This window comes from Oncorhynchus nerka, linkage group LG3 (assembly GCF_034236695.1).
Source record: "Oncorhynchus nerka isolate Pitt River linkage group LG3, Oner_Uvic_2.0, whole genome shotgun sequence".
In the NCBI taxonomy this organism is placed as follows: domain Eukaryota; kingdom Metazoa; phylum Chordata; class Actinopteri; order Salmoniformes; family Salmonidae; genus Oncorhynchus; species Oncorhynchus nerka.
In genome coordinates this window covers 51069937-51086232 of record NC_088398.1, presented here as the reverse complement: position 1 = coordinate 51086232, position 16296 = coordinate 51069937, and the positions used below count along the sequence as shown (strand labels likewise).

Here is a 16296-nt window from a genome sequence, read left to right as displayed (position 1 = left end):
TGCATGCTCTTCAACCGATCGCTGCCTGCACCTACCCGCCTGTCCAACATCACTACTCTAGACGGCTCTGACTTAGAATACGTGGACAACTACAAATACCTAGGTGTCTGGTTAGACTGTAAACTCTCCTTCCAGACCCACATCAAACATCTCCAATCCAAAGTTAAATCTAGTATTGGCTTCCTATTTCGCAACAAAGCATCCTTCACTCATGCTGCCAAACATACCCTTGTAAAACTGACCATCCTACCAATCCTCGACTTTGGCGATGTCATTTACAAAATAGCCTCCAATACCATACTCAACAAATTGGATGCAGTCTATCACAGTGCAATCCGTTTTGTCACCAAAGCCCCATATACTACCCACCATTGCGACCTGTATGCTCTCGTTGGCTGGCCCTCGCTTCATACTCGTCGCCAAACCCACTGGCTCCATGTCATCTACAAGACCCTGCTAGGTAAAGTCTCCCCTTATCTCAGCTCGCTGGTCACCATAGCATCTCCCACCTGTAGCACACGCTCCAGCAGGTATATCTCTCTAGTCACCCCCAAAACCAATTCTTTCTTTGGCCGCCTCTCCTTCCAGTTCTCTGCTGCCAATGACTGGAACGAACTTCGAAAATCTCTGAAATTGGAAACACTTATCTCCCTCACTAGCTTTAAGCACCAACTGTCAGAGCAGCTCACAGATTACTGCACCTGTACATAGCCCACGTATAATTTAGCACCAAACAACTACCTCTTTCCCTACTGGACTTATTTTATTTATTTATTTTGCTCCTTTGCACCCCATTCTTTTTTTGCACATTCTTCCACTGCAAATCTACCATTCCAGTGTTTTACTTGCTATATTGTATTTACTTTGCCACCATGGCCTTTTTTGCCTTTACCTCCCTTATCTCACCTCATTTGCTCACATCGTATATAGACTTGTTTATACTGTATTATTGACTATGTTTGTTTTACTCCATGTGTGTCATTGTATGTGTCGAACTGCTTTGCTTTATCTTGGCCAGGTCGCAATTGTAAATGAGAACTTGTTCTCAACTTGCCTACCTGGTTAAATAAAGGTGAAATAAATAAATAAAATAAAAATTGTCATTGGGGCCTCAGTCTACAGAATAATGCTGACTCATAAGAACAAAAGTATAATAAATCTGACCCCTAGCCTGCTCTGTGGCTGTATATCGTGGAAGGGGATGGCCATTAATCAGACACTGACTTGTCGTGTTGTTTGAGAGAGAGAGCAGACCCTCATTGCACCAAGACGTATTTGCTTTGTGAGAGGGCCAATTGGCTAGTAGCTCTATCATGGAACTGATGATGACATAGAGGGGAAAGCATTGACATCTCATTCAATGTTGGTGAAAATATGACGCATTTAAGAAAATAGATTGAAATGCATTTTTATGTTTTGTTCACAGCAGCAGATTTCAACAAACAAAAAGTATGAGTTCCTCACTTCAGCAATGACTGAAATGCCTGAATACTGCTGAAAACCCCATAGATGCTTAAATGTTCATGTGCCAGATGTGGAAAAATAGGGATTTTAGTGATAAGAAGTAATAAGTTATTTCAGATACTGCCCAGAGGCCCTTCTTATCATTATTCCCCAAATGTAAACTAAGGGTGGCAGCCTTGCTGAAGAAATAATCCCTTTGGAAAGGGTGGGTAGCCGAAGACCATTGTGTCATTGTTAGAATGAGCGGTTCAGGATTGAGGGATTCTCTGCTGCAAATGCACTATGATATAACATGCAAAGAGGAACTGGCTGGCCAGCCTCCTGATAACATCTTTCCAATTATAACAGCACTTCTCTCCAACATCTTCGTCTGATTCCAACAAGTGGCAAAAACAACATAGAAAAGCAGTGCTGGTTCGCAGAACTTTTTATTTTAGGTTTATTTGGATCGTGGATTGCTCCTATTCTCTCATGCTCATAATTTCTGAGTTTTTATTTAGCTCTGCTGCCTGTAACATTGGGTAAAACAACAAAGGTATCACTTGGCACTAACAGACAGTGAAGCCCCATTCATGATACACCAAATGCTGGCCTTGACAGTCAGAGCAAGAGGGCACTGTTGCTTGGGAATCAGAAGGCTAATTGGTACAGAAACCCGAACACTGCAAGTCTTGTGTCAGTGTGTGTGAATATAGTAGGCTTATGAAGCATTGTGAGGATTGGGTCATTTCTAGTGTGTAGAAGTTAGCTGAGGCTGTAAGATTTTGTGAATGGGTGAGGAGAAACAGGTTTTTTTTTCTAATAACAAAAAGTATAATGTTGTCTCTTTGGTTTGGCTTTTAATTTAATCTAATAGGAACTTTTACATGGTATGTAACTAGAAACCATCATTTCCAAAACAGTTCTTAGGGCGATTTCACCTAACTGAACATAATAATGTGTTACTTATTTTGACCAACTGTGTTGCCTATTTTCTTTGCTTTGTCTAGCAGAACTAATGTTTTCACGTGATATTTGGCCGGACAACAGTAACAAACGGAACAATCCCTCACCTCCTTTAACGACACTGGCAGTAGAGTTGTTACAGCTGGCTTTACAAGTGGGATGCACTGTTGAGCGCTACATCCCAAGGGGTTTATGATTGTATGGAGATTGTGACAGCTGGTTAAATGGCATCTCTTGACAAGGCAAGAACAAGATGTATGTCAGAAGAAGTGCAGTATTATCATAAGGAGAATTATACTTGGAATACAGAGGAGGAATGGAGGCAAGAGTGGCAGAGGAGGTCTAAGAGAGAGAGGGAGGGTGAAGTATCGAAGGTGGCAGGTGTGAAGTTCTCAGAGCCTGAGGCTTGCACTGAGGGTCAGGATAAAGATGAGTCTGTGACAGTAGGTGAAGTTGTGGAAGAAGTGTACCCTTGCCTTTTGGCAGATCCATGTGTGGTTTCAGGGTGGGTGAAAACAGAGTTGGGTGCTGTGGAATCAGTATAGGTAACCAGAAGTGGTCTTGTAATAATTGTTTGTGTTTCTGCTGGTCAGAGGGAGCAGGCGCTCCGTGTTAAACAAATGGGGGCAAGAGATGTGAATTGTTTTGCTCTCAAGAAAAGGGTGCCATTGAAAGGTGTGATTACTGGGTAGAAGTAAATGTGAAAGCTGACCAACTGAAGGGGAAGATTCCCGGTGTTTTTGATGTTTGTCGTTTGGTGTAACGCAGAAAGGGTGGCATGAGTGGAGAAACAGAATAGTCATTGTCTTTTCTTTTGAGTTTTAATGTAGAGTCTTTGCCCGACAAAGTGATATTGGGATATATCAATTATCCTGTACAAGCTTTTGTGCTGAATACATTACGTTGTTACAGGTGTCAAGCTTATGGGTATGTGGCAGCAGTGTAGGAGGGAGGTTCCTAGGTGTGAGAAGAGTGCAGAAGGGCATGAGACAAAAGAATGTGTAGCATTGGGAAAAATAGTGGTATTTGTTAATTGTAGGGGTGCCCATGGCGCTGGGTATCAGAAATGTCCTGTGCGAGAGAGGCAGGTTGAGGTTTCCAGGGTTAGAGTAGTGCAGAAGTTGTCATATGCTGAGGCAGTGAAGAAAGTAGAGGAAGATGGGTCAAGGGATCCTGAGAGGAATGGTGTGAGTAGGGAAAGGGGGATACCTAGTCAGTTGTTCAACTGAATGCCTTCAAATGAAATGTCTCTTCCGCATTTAACCCAACCCCTCTGAATCAGAAAGGTGTGAGGCGCTGCCTTAATTGACATCCACGTCTTCTGCGTCCGGGGAACAGTGGGTTAACTGCCTTGCTCAGGGGCAGAAAGACAGATTTTTACCATGTCAGCTTGGGGATTCGATCCAGCAATCTTTACCAGTACTGAGGGATAAACCAACAAGTGATATACGTTTGACATTTATAGCAATGGTTATCAACTGTACTGCAGGGATGGACCGTAAGTCGCAGAAAATAGAGGTTGTGGCTGTTGACACCAGAAGAGTTACGCAGGTGTGGGCATTTCCAGTCCTCGAGGGCCTGATTGGTGTCACAGTTTTGCCCCAGCCCCAGCTAACACACCTGACTCCAATACTCACCTAATCATGATCTTCAGTTTAGAATGCAATTTGATTAATCAGCTGTGTTTGCTAGGGATGGAGAACAAGTGTGACACCAATCAGGCCCTGGAGGACTGGAGTTGCCTGACAGGGGTGTGTCCTTTCAGGCTGTTGGCTTGAAGTAGGACTAAATAGTGGAGTATGGTATTTTTTCTGAGTGTAGCGTTAGATGGTAGGGTGTATGTTGTATTTTTTTTAAAGAAACGTATGAGCGTTATACTCCAGTCTAGTAGGTGGCGGTAATGTAACATTTGTTGGATGCCAATCGCCGTTAAACCTCATCGAATAAGAAGCTGTTACAGCTGTTTGGCACCTTTTTTACGTTTCAATATTAACATTTGTCTTTATATTCGTGAGGTTGTTTGGCGACTGAAGTTTACTTCCAGAGGCTTGCTTCCGAGTGTCGTTGATTAGGGTGTGGACGGAGCGCTTTCTGTGAGACAGCAGGTAAACAACCGTGCCGACATTAACTCGTTTATGTGGTTTTTATGTCACATAACTAACCGCATCAACGTAAAGTATTTTCTAGTTATGTAACTAGGAATTGTTTTCGCTATCTGTTGCAAGTCTCCCTATCCTTGCCACGCTCTACTGTAACTACATCCACATAACTGAGGGTGTATTTGTAAATTCAATCTGGAGTGCCAGAGTGCGCTCCTGACGTTCTAATTTTCAGAATGTTATCAGATTGTCGGTTCGTAAATTCAGAGCATTTCGCTCTCTGTGTTCAGAGCGCACACTGGACGCTCTGGCCGAGTAGTAGTGTTGATCTGAGCGTTCTGCCCAAACAATGCAGTCAAGTACCCAAGCTAACTGTCTAGCTTTCTAGCTAACGTTAGACACATGAGAGAACACATCTGACCATTTTACTTGCCCTAACAGAACTGGTTAGGCTGTTTTCATGTTATCCAGAGCATTGGTTACTGTGCTGCTGGCAACAATTTAATTACGCCTTTTCACCGAGGTTTACTGACACCGGCCATATTCAAGGGGTGTTGAGCTTTCGTAAATGTGTCAGTTATGTCTGAATGTGAGACGATACATCCGCAGGAAGGTATAATGAAATCAACTTTTCAATGTGTTGGTAGTGTATTCAGATTTGTCATCTGAAGGATGTGCAGAACCATGTAAACACGTGCACCATCTCGGCAAATGTCCATGCATGACTTACATGTATTTTCATTCTGTTTGCATTTTTCAGGCACTACCAGGGGTTTGAAAATGATTTAATTATACTTTCGTGTGGATGTATTGTCTCGCATTCCTACCTGCAAAAAGACCAACCAGTCCTGGCAATGTTCGTGGTGAAATTTTCAGATGAGAGAAACAGTTTTACAAGCTGCATTAAAATTGTGTAAGGTGATTTTGTTATTTGACATTACAATTGCGTATAACTTCATTGCAGACTTTCAGGAGACTAATTAAATGTCTGTACTTGTTCTTCTGTTTTGCTATTGTTTAGAAAATGTTCTGTTCATTAACCTAATCGCTGCATCATAGTACCCAGTCTAGTTTCACAATTTGTCTTAATGCATAATCTACACTGAACAAAAATGTAAACACAACATGTAAAGTGTTGGTTTAATGAGCTGAAATAAAAGATCCCAGACATTTTCCGAATGCACAAACTTGATTGCATCCATGTTGGTGAGCATGTCTCCTTTGCCAAGATTATCCATCCACTTGCCAGGTGTGACATATCAAGTAGCTGAATAAATAGCATGATCATTACACAGGTGCACCTTGTGCTGGTGACAAAATGTGCAGCTTTGTCACAACACAATGCCACAGATGTCTCAAGTTTTGAGGGAGTGTGCAATTGACATGCTGACTACAGGAATTTCCACCAGGGCTGTTGCCAGATAAGTTCATGTTTATCTTCCATAATCCTCCAACGTCGTTTTAGAGAATTTGGCTGTACAACCGCAGACCGTGTGTGTGTGTGGCGAGTGGTTTACTGATGTCAGCCTTGTGAACAGAGTTCCACATGGTGGCGGTGAGGTGATGGTATGGGCAGGCATAAGCTACGGACAACGAACACATTTGCATTTTATCAATGACAAACTGAATGCACAGAGATACCGTGATGAGATCCAGAGGCCCATTGTCATACCATTCAGCCGCCACCATCACCTCATGTTTCAGCATTATAATGTACGGCCCCATGTTGCAAGGATCTGTAGACAATTCCTAGAAGCTGAAAATGTCCCAATTCCTCCATTGCCTGCATACTCACCAGACATGTCCCCCATTGAGCATGTTTGGGATGCTCTGAATTGATGTGTACGACAGCGTGTTCCAGTTCCCACCAATATCCAGCAATTTCGCACAGCCGTTAGTGCATCCCACGATCAACAGCCTGATCAACTCTATGCGAAGATGTCACCCTGCATGAAACATGGTCGTCACACCAGATACTGACTGGATTTCTGATCCACGCCCATACCTTTTGTAAGATACCTGTGACCAACGGATCCATATCTGTATTCCCAATCATGTGAAATCCATATATTAGGGTGTAATACATTTATTTCAATTGACTGATTTCTTTATGAACTGTAACTCAGTAAAATCTTTGAAATTGTTGCACACATCACACACAAATCAGTGTTTTGCAATTTGTCAAGAGGTGACAAGTTATTATTACAAGCACTAACCAAGATGGCATAGCAGTTCAGATGTCTTTTGTCCTCGTCTTGTGTCCTGTATATATATATATATATTTACAACTTTTTTCACATATTTTATTTTTATTTTCCATCAACTCATCTTCAAAACACTCTCCTGCAACCCGCCTCACCAATTTATATTTATAAAAAAGTATTATTTACCTCAAATCTGTAATCCTCCAAGAAGCTAGCCAGAAACTCCAAGAAGCTAGCCAGAAACTAGCCAGAAGCTAGCCCATTAGCTAATCAGAAGCTAGTTCAGAAGCTAGTTAGCTTCTTTACTGGCAAATCGTTAGTATTCAGCTAACCACGGTTTGTGGTCATCAGCTATCCTTTAGCTCGAAAATCTAGCGCCAGTTTTGTACGGCGCGGCTCGGAACGGAACATACCGGACCAATTTTTCTCTCCATGTCCCTGGATTTCAACTGCTCTCTGGACATTCATACCCGGATCTCACAGCTAGCTAGCTGCTATCCGTGTGACTATCGGCTTTCGTCGATTCCGGAGCAAACATCAATTATTCCGGAGCTATCCAGCTCCGTCAATCACTCCTGAGTTCCATCAATCACTCCTGGGCTGCAGTCACCTATCCGGACCCGTTTTACTGCCTACGCGGAGCCCCACCGGGCCTTCACAACTGGACTGCCGACGTTATCTACCCGAAGGAGATCCGGGCCTCTATAACTATATCTATTGTTTTTATTTTTGTTGTTGTTGTGTGATTTGGATGAATCCCCTCTACCACACGGAACCCCACTAATCTACTGACGGAACGCAAGAGGTGGCTAACAACAGACCTCCATCCTATGCTAGCTTGCTACCGATGGCCTGGCTAGCTGTCTAAATCGCCGTGACCCCCTACCAACCTCTCCACTCACTTGACCCTTTTAATCACTCGACTAAGCATGCCTCTCCTTAATGTCAATATGTCTTGTCCACTGCTGTTCTGGTTAGTGTTTATTGGCTTATTTCACTGTAGAGCCTCTAGTCCTGCTCACTATACCTTATCCAACCTATTAGTTCCACCACCCACACATGCAATGACATCTCCTGGTTTCAATTATGTTTCTAGAGACTATCTCTCTCTTCATCACTCAATACCTAGGTTTACCTCCACTGTATTCACATCCTACCATACCTTTGTCTGTACATTATACCTTGATGCTATTTTATCGCCCCCAGAAACCTCCTTTTACTCTCTGTTCTAGACGACCAATTCTTATTGCTTTTAGCCGCACCCTTATTCTACTCCTCCTATGTTCCTCTGGCGATGTAGAGGTGAATCCAGGCCCTGCAGTGCCTAGCTCCACTCCTATTCCCCAGGCGCTCTCTTTTGACGACTTCTGTAACCGTAATAGCCTTGGTTTCATGCATGTTAACATTAGAAGCCTCCTCCCTAAGTTTGTTCTATTCACTGCTTTAGCACACTCTGCCAACGTGGATGTTCTAGCTGTGTCTGAATCCTGGCTTAGGAAGACCACCAAAAATTCAGAAATGTTTATTCCAAACTACAACATTTTCAGACAAGATAGAACTGCCAAAGGGGGCGGTGTTGCAATCTACTGCAAAGATAGCCTGCAGAGTTCTGTCCTACTATCCAGGTCTGTACCCAAACAATTTGAACTTCTACTTTTAAAAATCTACCTCTCTAAAAACAAGTCTCTCACCGTTGCCGCCTGCTATAGACCACCCTCTGCCCCCAGCTGTGCTCTGGACACCATATGTGAACTGATTGCACCCCATCTATCTTCAGAGCTCGTGCTGCTAGGCGACCTAAACTGGAACATGCTTAACACCCCAGCCATCCTACAATCTAAAATTGATGCCCTCAATCTCACACAAATTATCAATGAACCTACCAGGTACCTCCCCAAAGCCTTAAATACGGGCACCCTCATAGATATCATCCTAACCAACTTCCCCTCTAAATACACCTCTGCTGTCTTCAACCAAGATCTCAGCGATCACTGCCTCATTGCCTGCATCCGTAATGGGTTAGCGGTCAAACAACCTCCACTCATCACTGTAAAACGCTCCCTGAAACACTTCAGCGAGCAGGCCTTTCTAATCGACCTGGCCGGGGTATCCTGGAAGGATATTGATCTCATCCCGTCAGTAGAGGATGCCTGGATATATTTTTTAAATGCCTTCCTAACCATCTTAAATAAACATGCCCCATTCAAGAAATTTAGAACCAGGAACAGATATAGCCCTTGGTTCTCCCCAGACCTGACTGCCCTTAACCAACACAAAATCATCCTATGGCGTTCTGCATTAGCATCGAACAGCCCCGTGATATGCAGCTATTCAGGGAAGCTAGAAACCATTATACACAGGCAGTTAGAAAAGCCAAGGCTAGCTTTTTCAAGCAGAAATTTGCTTCCTGCAATACTAACTCAAAAAAGTTCTGGGACACTGTAAAGTCCATGGAGAATAAGAACACCTCCTCCCAGCTGCCCACTGCACTGAAGATAGGAAACACTGTCACCACTGATAAATCCACCATAATTGAGAATTTCAATAAGCATTTTTCTACGGCTGGCCATGCTTTCCACCTGGCTACTCCTACCCCGGTCAACAGCACTGCACCCCCAACAGCAACTCGCCCAAGCCTTCCCCATTTCTCCTTCTCCCAAATCCATTCAGCTGATGTTCTGAAAGAGCTGCAAAATCTGGACCCCTACAAATCAGCCGGGCTAGACAATCTGGACCCTTTCTTTCTAAAATTATCTGCCGAAATTGTTGCCACCCCTATTACTAGCCTGTTCAACCTCTCTTTCGTGTCGTCTGAGATTCCCAAAGATTGGAAAGCAGCTGCGGTCATCCCCCTCTTCAAAGGGGGGGACACTCTTGACCCAAACTGCTACAGACCTATATCTATCCTACCATGCCTTTCTAAGGTCTTCGAAAGCCAAGTCAACAAACAGATTACCGACCATTTCGAATCTCACCATACCTTCTCTGCTATGCAATCTGGTTTCAGAGCTGGTCATGGGCGCACCTCAGCCACGCTCAAGGTCCTAAACGATATCTTAACCGCCATCAATAAGAAACATTACTGTGCAGCTGTATTCATTGATCTGGCCAAGGCTTTCGACTCTGTCAATCACCACATCCTCATCAGCAGACTCGACAGCCTTGGTTTCTCAAATGATTGCCTCGCCTGGTTCACCAACTACTTCTCTGATAGAGTTCAGTGTGTCAAATCGGAGGGTCTGCTGTCCGGACCTCTGGCAGTCTCTATGGGGATGCCACAGGGTTCAATTCTTGGACCGACTCTCTTCTCTGTATACATCAATGAGGTCGCTCTTGCTGCTGGTGAGTCTCTGATCCACCTCTACGCAGACGACACCATTCTGTATACTTCCGGCCCTTCTTTGGCCACTGTGTTAACAACCCTCCAGGCAAGCTTCAATGCCATACAACTCTCCTTCCGTGGCCTCCAATTGCTCTTAAATACAAGTAAAACTAAATGCATGCTCTTCAACCGATCGCTACCTGCACCTACCCGCCTGTCCAACATCACTACTCTGGACGGCTCTGACTTAGAATACGTGGACAACTACAAATACTTAGGTGTCTGGTTAGACTGTAAACTCTCCTTCCAGACCCATATCAAACATCTCCAATCCAACGTTAAATCTAGAATTGGCTTCCTATTTCGCAACAAAGCATCCTTCACTCATGCTGCCAAACATACCCTTGTAAAACTGACCATCCTACCAATCCTTGACTTTGGCGATGTCATTTACAAAATAGCCTCCAATACCCTACTCAACAAATTGGATGCAGTCTATCACAGTGCAATCCGTTTTGTCACCAAAGCCCCATATACTACCCACCATTGCGACCTGTACGCTCTCGTTGGCTGGCCCTCGCTTCATACTCGTCGCCAAACCCACTGGCTCCATGTCATCTACAAGACCCTGCTAGGTAAAGTCCCCCTTATCTCAGCTTGCTGGTCACCATAGCATCTCCCACCTGTAACACACGCTCCAGCAGGTATATCTCTCTAGTCACCCCCAAAACCAATTCTTTCTTTGGCCGCCTCTCCTTCCAGTTCTCTGCTGCCAATGACTGGAACGAACTACAAAAATCTCTGAAATTGGAAACACTTATCTCCCTCACTAGCTTTAAGCACCAACTGTCAGAGCAGCTCACAGATTACTGCACCTGTACATAGCCCACCTATAATTTAGCCCAAACAACTACCTCTTTCCCAACTGTATTTAATTAATTAATTAATTTTGCTCCTTTGCACCCCATTATTTTTATTTCTACTTTGCACTTTCTTCCATTGCAAAACTACCATTCCAGTGTTTTACTTGCTATATTGTATTTACTTTGCCACCATGGCCTTTTTTGCCTTTACCTCCCTTCTCACCTCATTTGCTCACATTGTATATAGACTTGTTTATACTATATTATTGACTGTATGTTTGTTTTACTCCATGTGCAACTCTGTGTCGTTGTATCTGTCGAACTGCTTTGCTTTATCTTGGCCAGGTCGCAATTGTAAATGAGAACTTTTTCTCAACTTGCCTACCTGGCTAAATAAAGGTGAAATAAATAAAATAAATAAAAATTTGATCTTAGCAGCCCAGGTGTCTCTTTAAACCTCTCTGTGACTGAGTGATTACTAACATTAGCCTCCTCTATACCCCTCTTTATATACATTATCTCTCCTCTATCCATGTAATGATTGACAGATCCTAGTGAAGGAGCAGATCAGTCTCTGTGTCTGTGTCTCTGCTGAGTCACTGCAAGCTGGAAGGAGCACTAGGCTAGCGGAGCAGACGACAGCAGAGCACCATGACCTACCGGATGTTTGAGGAGAAACACCATGCCTCCATCTACCAGAGGTACCGCTTTGTACCCCCAGAGGAGATCAGAGACATCATCCTGCATTACCTGGAAAGGAAGGTGATACCAGAGTTTAATATACAGTACATATCAAAAATTTGGACAAACCAACCAATTCAAGGGTTTTTCTTTATTTTTAACATTTTCTACATTGTAGAATAATAGTGAAAACATCAAAACTATGAAATAACATATATGGAATCATGTAGTAACCAAAAAAAAGTGTTAAACAAATAAATACATGTTTTATATATCTGAGATTATTCAAAGTAGCCACCCTTTGCCTTGATGGCAGCTTTGCACACTCTTGGCATTCTCTCAAACAGCTTCGTGAGGTAGTCACCTGGAATGCATTTCAATTAGCAAGTGTGCCTTGATAAAAGTTCATTTGTAGAATTTCTTTCCATCTTAATGTGTTTGAGCCAATCTGTTGTATTGTGACAAGGTAGGGGTGGTATACAGAAGATAGCCCATTTGGTAAAAGACCAAGACAATATTATGGCAAGAACAGCTCTAATGAGCAAAGAGAAATGAGAGTCCATCATTACTTTAAGACATGTCAGTCAATGCGGAAAATTGAAAGAACTTTGAAAGTTTCTTCAAGCGCAGTCGCAAAAACCATCAAGCACTATGATGAAACTGGCTCTCATGAGGACCGCCACAGGAAAAGAAGACCCAGAGTTACCTCTGCTGCAGAGGATCAGTTCATTAGTTACCAGCAACAGAAATTGCAGCCCAAATAAAAGCTTCACAGAGTTCAAGTAACAGACATCTCAACATCAACTGTTCAGAGGAGACCGCGTGAATCAGGCCTTCATGGTCGAATTGCTGCAAAGAAAACACAACTAAGGGCACCAATAAGAAGAAGAGACTTGCTTGGGCCAAGGAACATGATCAATGGATATTAGACCGGTGGAAATCTGTCCTTTGGTCTGATGAGTCCAAATGTGAGATTTTTGGTTCAAACCACCGTGTCTTTGTGAGACGCGGTGTGGATGAACGGATGATTTCTGCATGTGTATTTCCCACTGTAGAGCATGGAGGAGGAGGTGTTAAGGTGTGGAGGTGCTTTGCTGGTGACACTGTTGGTGATTTATTTAGAATTCAAGGCACACTTAACCAGCATGTTTACCACAGCATTCTACAGCAATACGTGATCCCATCTGGTTTGCGCTTAGTGGCACTTTTATTTATTTTTTAACAGGACAATGACCCAACACACCTCCAGGCTGTGTAAGGGCTATTTGAACAAGGAGAGTGATGGAGTGTTGCATCAGATGACCTGGACTCCACAATCACCCGACCTCAACCCAATTGAGATGGTTTGGGATGAGTTGGACCGCAGAGTGAAGGAAAAGCAGCCAACAAGTGCTCAGCATATGTGGGAACTCCTTCAAGACTGTTGGAAAAGTATTTCAGGTGAAGCTGGTTGAGAGAATGCAAGTGTGTGTAAAGCTGTCATCAAGGAAAAAGGTGGCAACTTTGAAGAGTCTAAAACATATTTTTTGATTTAATTAACAATTTTTTGGTTACTACATGATACCATATGTGTTATTTCAGAGTTTTGATGTCTTCACTAATATTCTACAATATAGAAAATAGCAAAAGTTAAGAAAAACCCTTGAATGAGTTAGTTTGTCCAAACTTTTAACTGGTACTGTATATTATCTGTATTGAACATCACATTTACACTCACTAGCTATCACTCTCCTTTAGTGAAGGCTAGATATATAGTGTCTCACTGGTCCCCCCTCTTTAGAAAGTCCAGCCTCATGCCCTAGCTGTGGACCTGGGCTGTGGGACAGGGCAGAACTCACGCCTGATGGCCCCACACTTCCAGGAAGTGGTGGGCATCGACATCAGCGAGTGCCAACTGGAGGAGGCCAGGGCAGTGACAGGGTTCAACAACATCACCTACAGGTATTTGAATGTGTCTATGTGTGTGTTTAACTTTACTATCCTTTTGAAAATGTGACAAGTGGGGACATTTTTCAGTTCCCCATACATTAAGAAAAAATGCTATTTTTGAGTTTGGTTTTTGGGTAATGTCACGCCCTGGTCTAAGTATTTTGTGTTTTCTTCATGTATTGGTTCAGGCCAGGGTGTGGCATAGAGTTTTTGTATTGTGGTGTGTTTTGTCTTGGGATTTTGGTAGGTGTGTATAGTAGGATTGTAGCTTAGTGGGGTGTTCTAGGAGAGTCTATGGCTGTCTGAAGTGGTTCTCAATCAGAGGCAGGTGTTTACCGTTGTCTCTGATTGGGAACCATATTTAGGCAGCCATATTCTTTGGTTGTATTGTGGGTGATTGTCCTGTGTGTCTTGGTTAGAGGTTAGTAGACACTTGTATAGGCTGTTTTCGTTTTGTAGTGTTAGTGTTTTGTTGTGTGTTACGTTTGTTTATTAAAGATGAATCACAATAGACACGCTGCAGTTTGGTCCGACTCTCCTTCACCATTAGAAAGCCGTTACAGGTAAGGGTTAGGAGTTAGGGTTAGGTTTAGTTCGGGGTTAGGGTTAGAATTAGGGTTAGGGTTTAGGGATAATAGGATTTTGAATGGGAGTAAATGTTTGGTCCACACTTGGCTCGTGTACAACGTGTATTTTGTTTAAAAAGGAACAGTGATGACAATCTGCAGAAACGGTCAATTACACTCAGCACAAAGGTCAGCAGTAGCTTCCCACTTTCAATAGGCCCCTAGTTAATATGTTAGTTTATGTAGAAATCCTCAATATTTGGTGCTGTGTCTTAATACTTACTATACAGGAAAGGGACAGCTGAGGAGCTGCCGTTTCCGGATGCTTCTGTGGACCTACTGACTGCAGCCTCAGCGGCCCATTGGTTTGACCAGCAGCGGTTCCTCTTGGAGGCAGGCCGGGTCCTGAAGCCTTGTGGCTGCATGGCTCTGCTTGGCTTTGCTGATAACTTCAGACTCCATTACGGCTCATGTGGGGACAGACTCACTGACATCTGTGATGAGGTGAAAAACACAGAACTAGAATGACATTCTATCAAACTAATGCCACTGTTTTAATTTTACCTTTACTTAACTAGGCAAGTCAGTTAAGAACAAATTCTTATTTGGGTTAACTGTCTGTTCAGGGGTAGAATGACAGATTTGTACCTTGTCAGCTCGGGGATATGAACTTGCAACCTTTCGGTTACTATTCCAACGCCCTAACCACTAGGCTACACTGCCGCCACTTAATTGGTTTAGTGTGTCATATGTTTATTTTCATTGGGTACTAAGTACAATTGTTGTTTTCATTTACAGTATGCTTACAAAATGTTTGTTTACGGCCCTATTGAGATATTTCTCTTGTGAAAAATAGTTTAATTTCCTTGGGTTCACCTGTATGATACAACAAACCCTCACAATTCTGTGTTTGATATAAGTACCAAGTTTCCTGACTGAGATTTGACTTTGCTATCCCCAGTTCAAGAAGGTGCTGTTACCATACACCAGCACACGGGTAGCATTGGCCAACATCAAACTACAGGAGCTTTACACTGCTATCCCCTTCCCTGACAAAAAGAGGTAACTCATTCAGCCTCTGTGAGAACCCAGTAGAACAGCCTGTTACACATTAAAACATTTCTCATGGTGTGACTTTGACCCTGTGTCTCTGAGTTTCTCTTTGAGAATTAAATATATATATATATATATATATATACAGAAGTAATACACTCACACCTAGTGACTCCCAGGTGGTCAAAATCAAATGTTCTCAATAAACTGCAGGAGTATTCAATATTATGACTTACTTGACTTAAACCTCTTGGCCCCCCTGGGTAAATAGGGCATCCACTATGACTCTCCTCTCAATTCAACAGTGTGTGGGTATCTGTTCTTCTTTCAGGGTTGACTGTATCCCACTGAAGCAGCAGATCTCAGTGAGGAACATAGTGGGCTTCATGGAGTCCTTCTCCATGTACCAGGCCTTACAGAGGGCCGAGCCTGATGCTGCCACCGCACTGCTGCAGAGAACACTTGACAGGTAACAACCCTGATCAATCAACGGATGAATGAACCAATGACTGAACTAATTAGCTAATTAACCCGGTGGAGTCGATTGATAAACCAGTGTGTCAGTTTAAGTTACATAACAAATAAATACCCATCAAAATCCATCAGTTTACGCTAGAGATACTGTTTATGTTTTGTTGCATTGGATACGTCTCAATCCAACGCATCTGCCAGTGTCACACTTCCGCATCTGCAGTGAAAGGTGACAGAGCTAGAGCGATGTTTGTCAGACCATGAGACATCCCGAAAATCATCTGTAGCGTCCGAACAGTTTGACCTACAAACTATTGACCATTGTATGTATAGACTCTCATGAACACGATGGTGTTCTCTTCTTTGCTCTACGACCCCCACAAGTGCCAGGAGTCTCGTAAGTTCTCCCACTTAAAAAGATGAGAGAGGCCTGTAATTTTCATCATAGGTACACTTCAACTATGACAGACAAAATGAGAAAAAAAATCAAAATAATCACATTGTAGGATTTTTAATGAATTTATTTGCAAATTATGGTGGAAAATAAGTATTTGGTCAATAACAAAAGTGTCTCAATACTTTGTTATATACCCTTTGTTGGCAATGACAGAGATCAAACGTTTTCTGTAAGTCTTCACAAGGTTTTCACACACTGTTGCTGGTATTTTGGCCCATTCCTCCTTGCAGATCTTCTCTAGA

At 42.9% G+C, this 16296-nt stretch overlaps 1 protein-coding gene across 2 annotated transcripts in view; it reads left to right on the top strand.

Annotated features, from left to right (window-relative positions):
• The first annotated feature begins 4292 nt into the window (after positions 1-4292).
• The window catches only part of LOC135565654 (putative methyltransferase DDB_G0268948), a 13448-nt gene continuing 1444 nt past the window's right edge, over positions 4293-16296 (top strand). Inside the window, exons 1-6 of one of the 2 annotated variants that reach the window (XM_065013227.1) lie at positions 4322-4514; positions 11446-11659; positions 13359-13519; positions 14364-14577; positions 15035-15135; positions 15458-16026. In XM_065013227.1, the coding sequence (XP_064869299.1) occupies positions 11549-11659; positions 13359-13519; positions 14364-14577; positions 15035-15135; positions 15458-15599 (729 nt within the window). In that variant the 5' untranslated portion in view covers positions 4322-4514; positions 11446-11548 and the 3' untranslated portion in view covers positions 15600-16026. Of the gene's footprint in view, positions 4515-11445; positions 11660-13358; positions 13520-14363; positions 14578-15034; positions 15136-15457; positions 16027-16296 lie in introns of those variants that run through there. The other variant, XM_065013225.1, reaches the window with a different exon arrangement.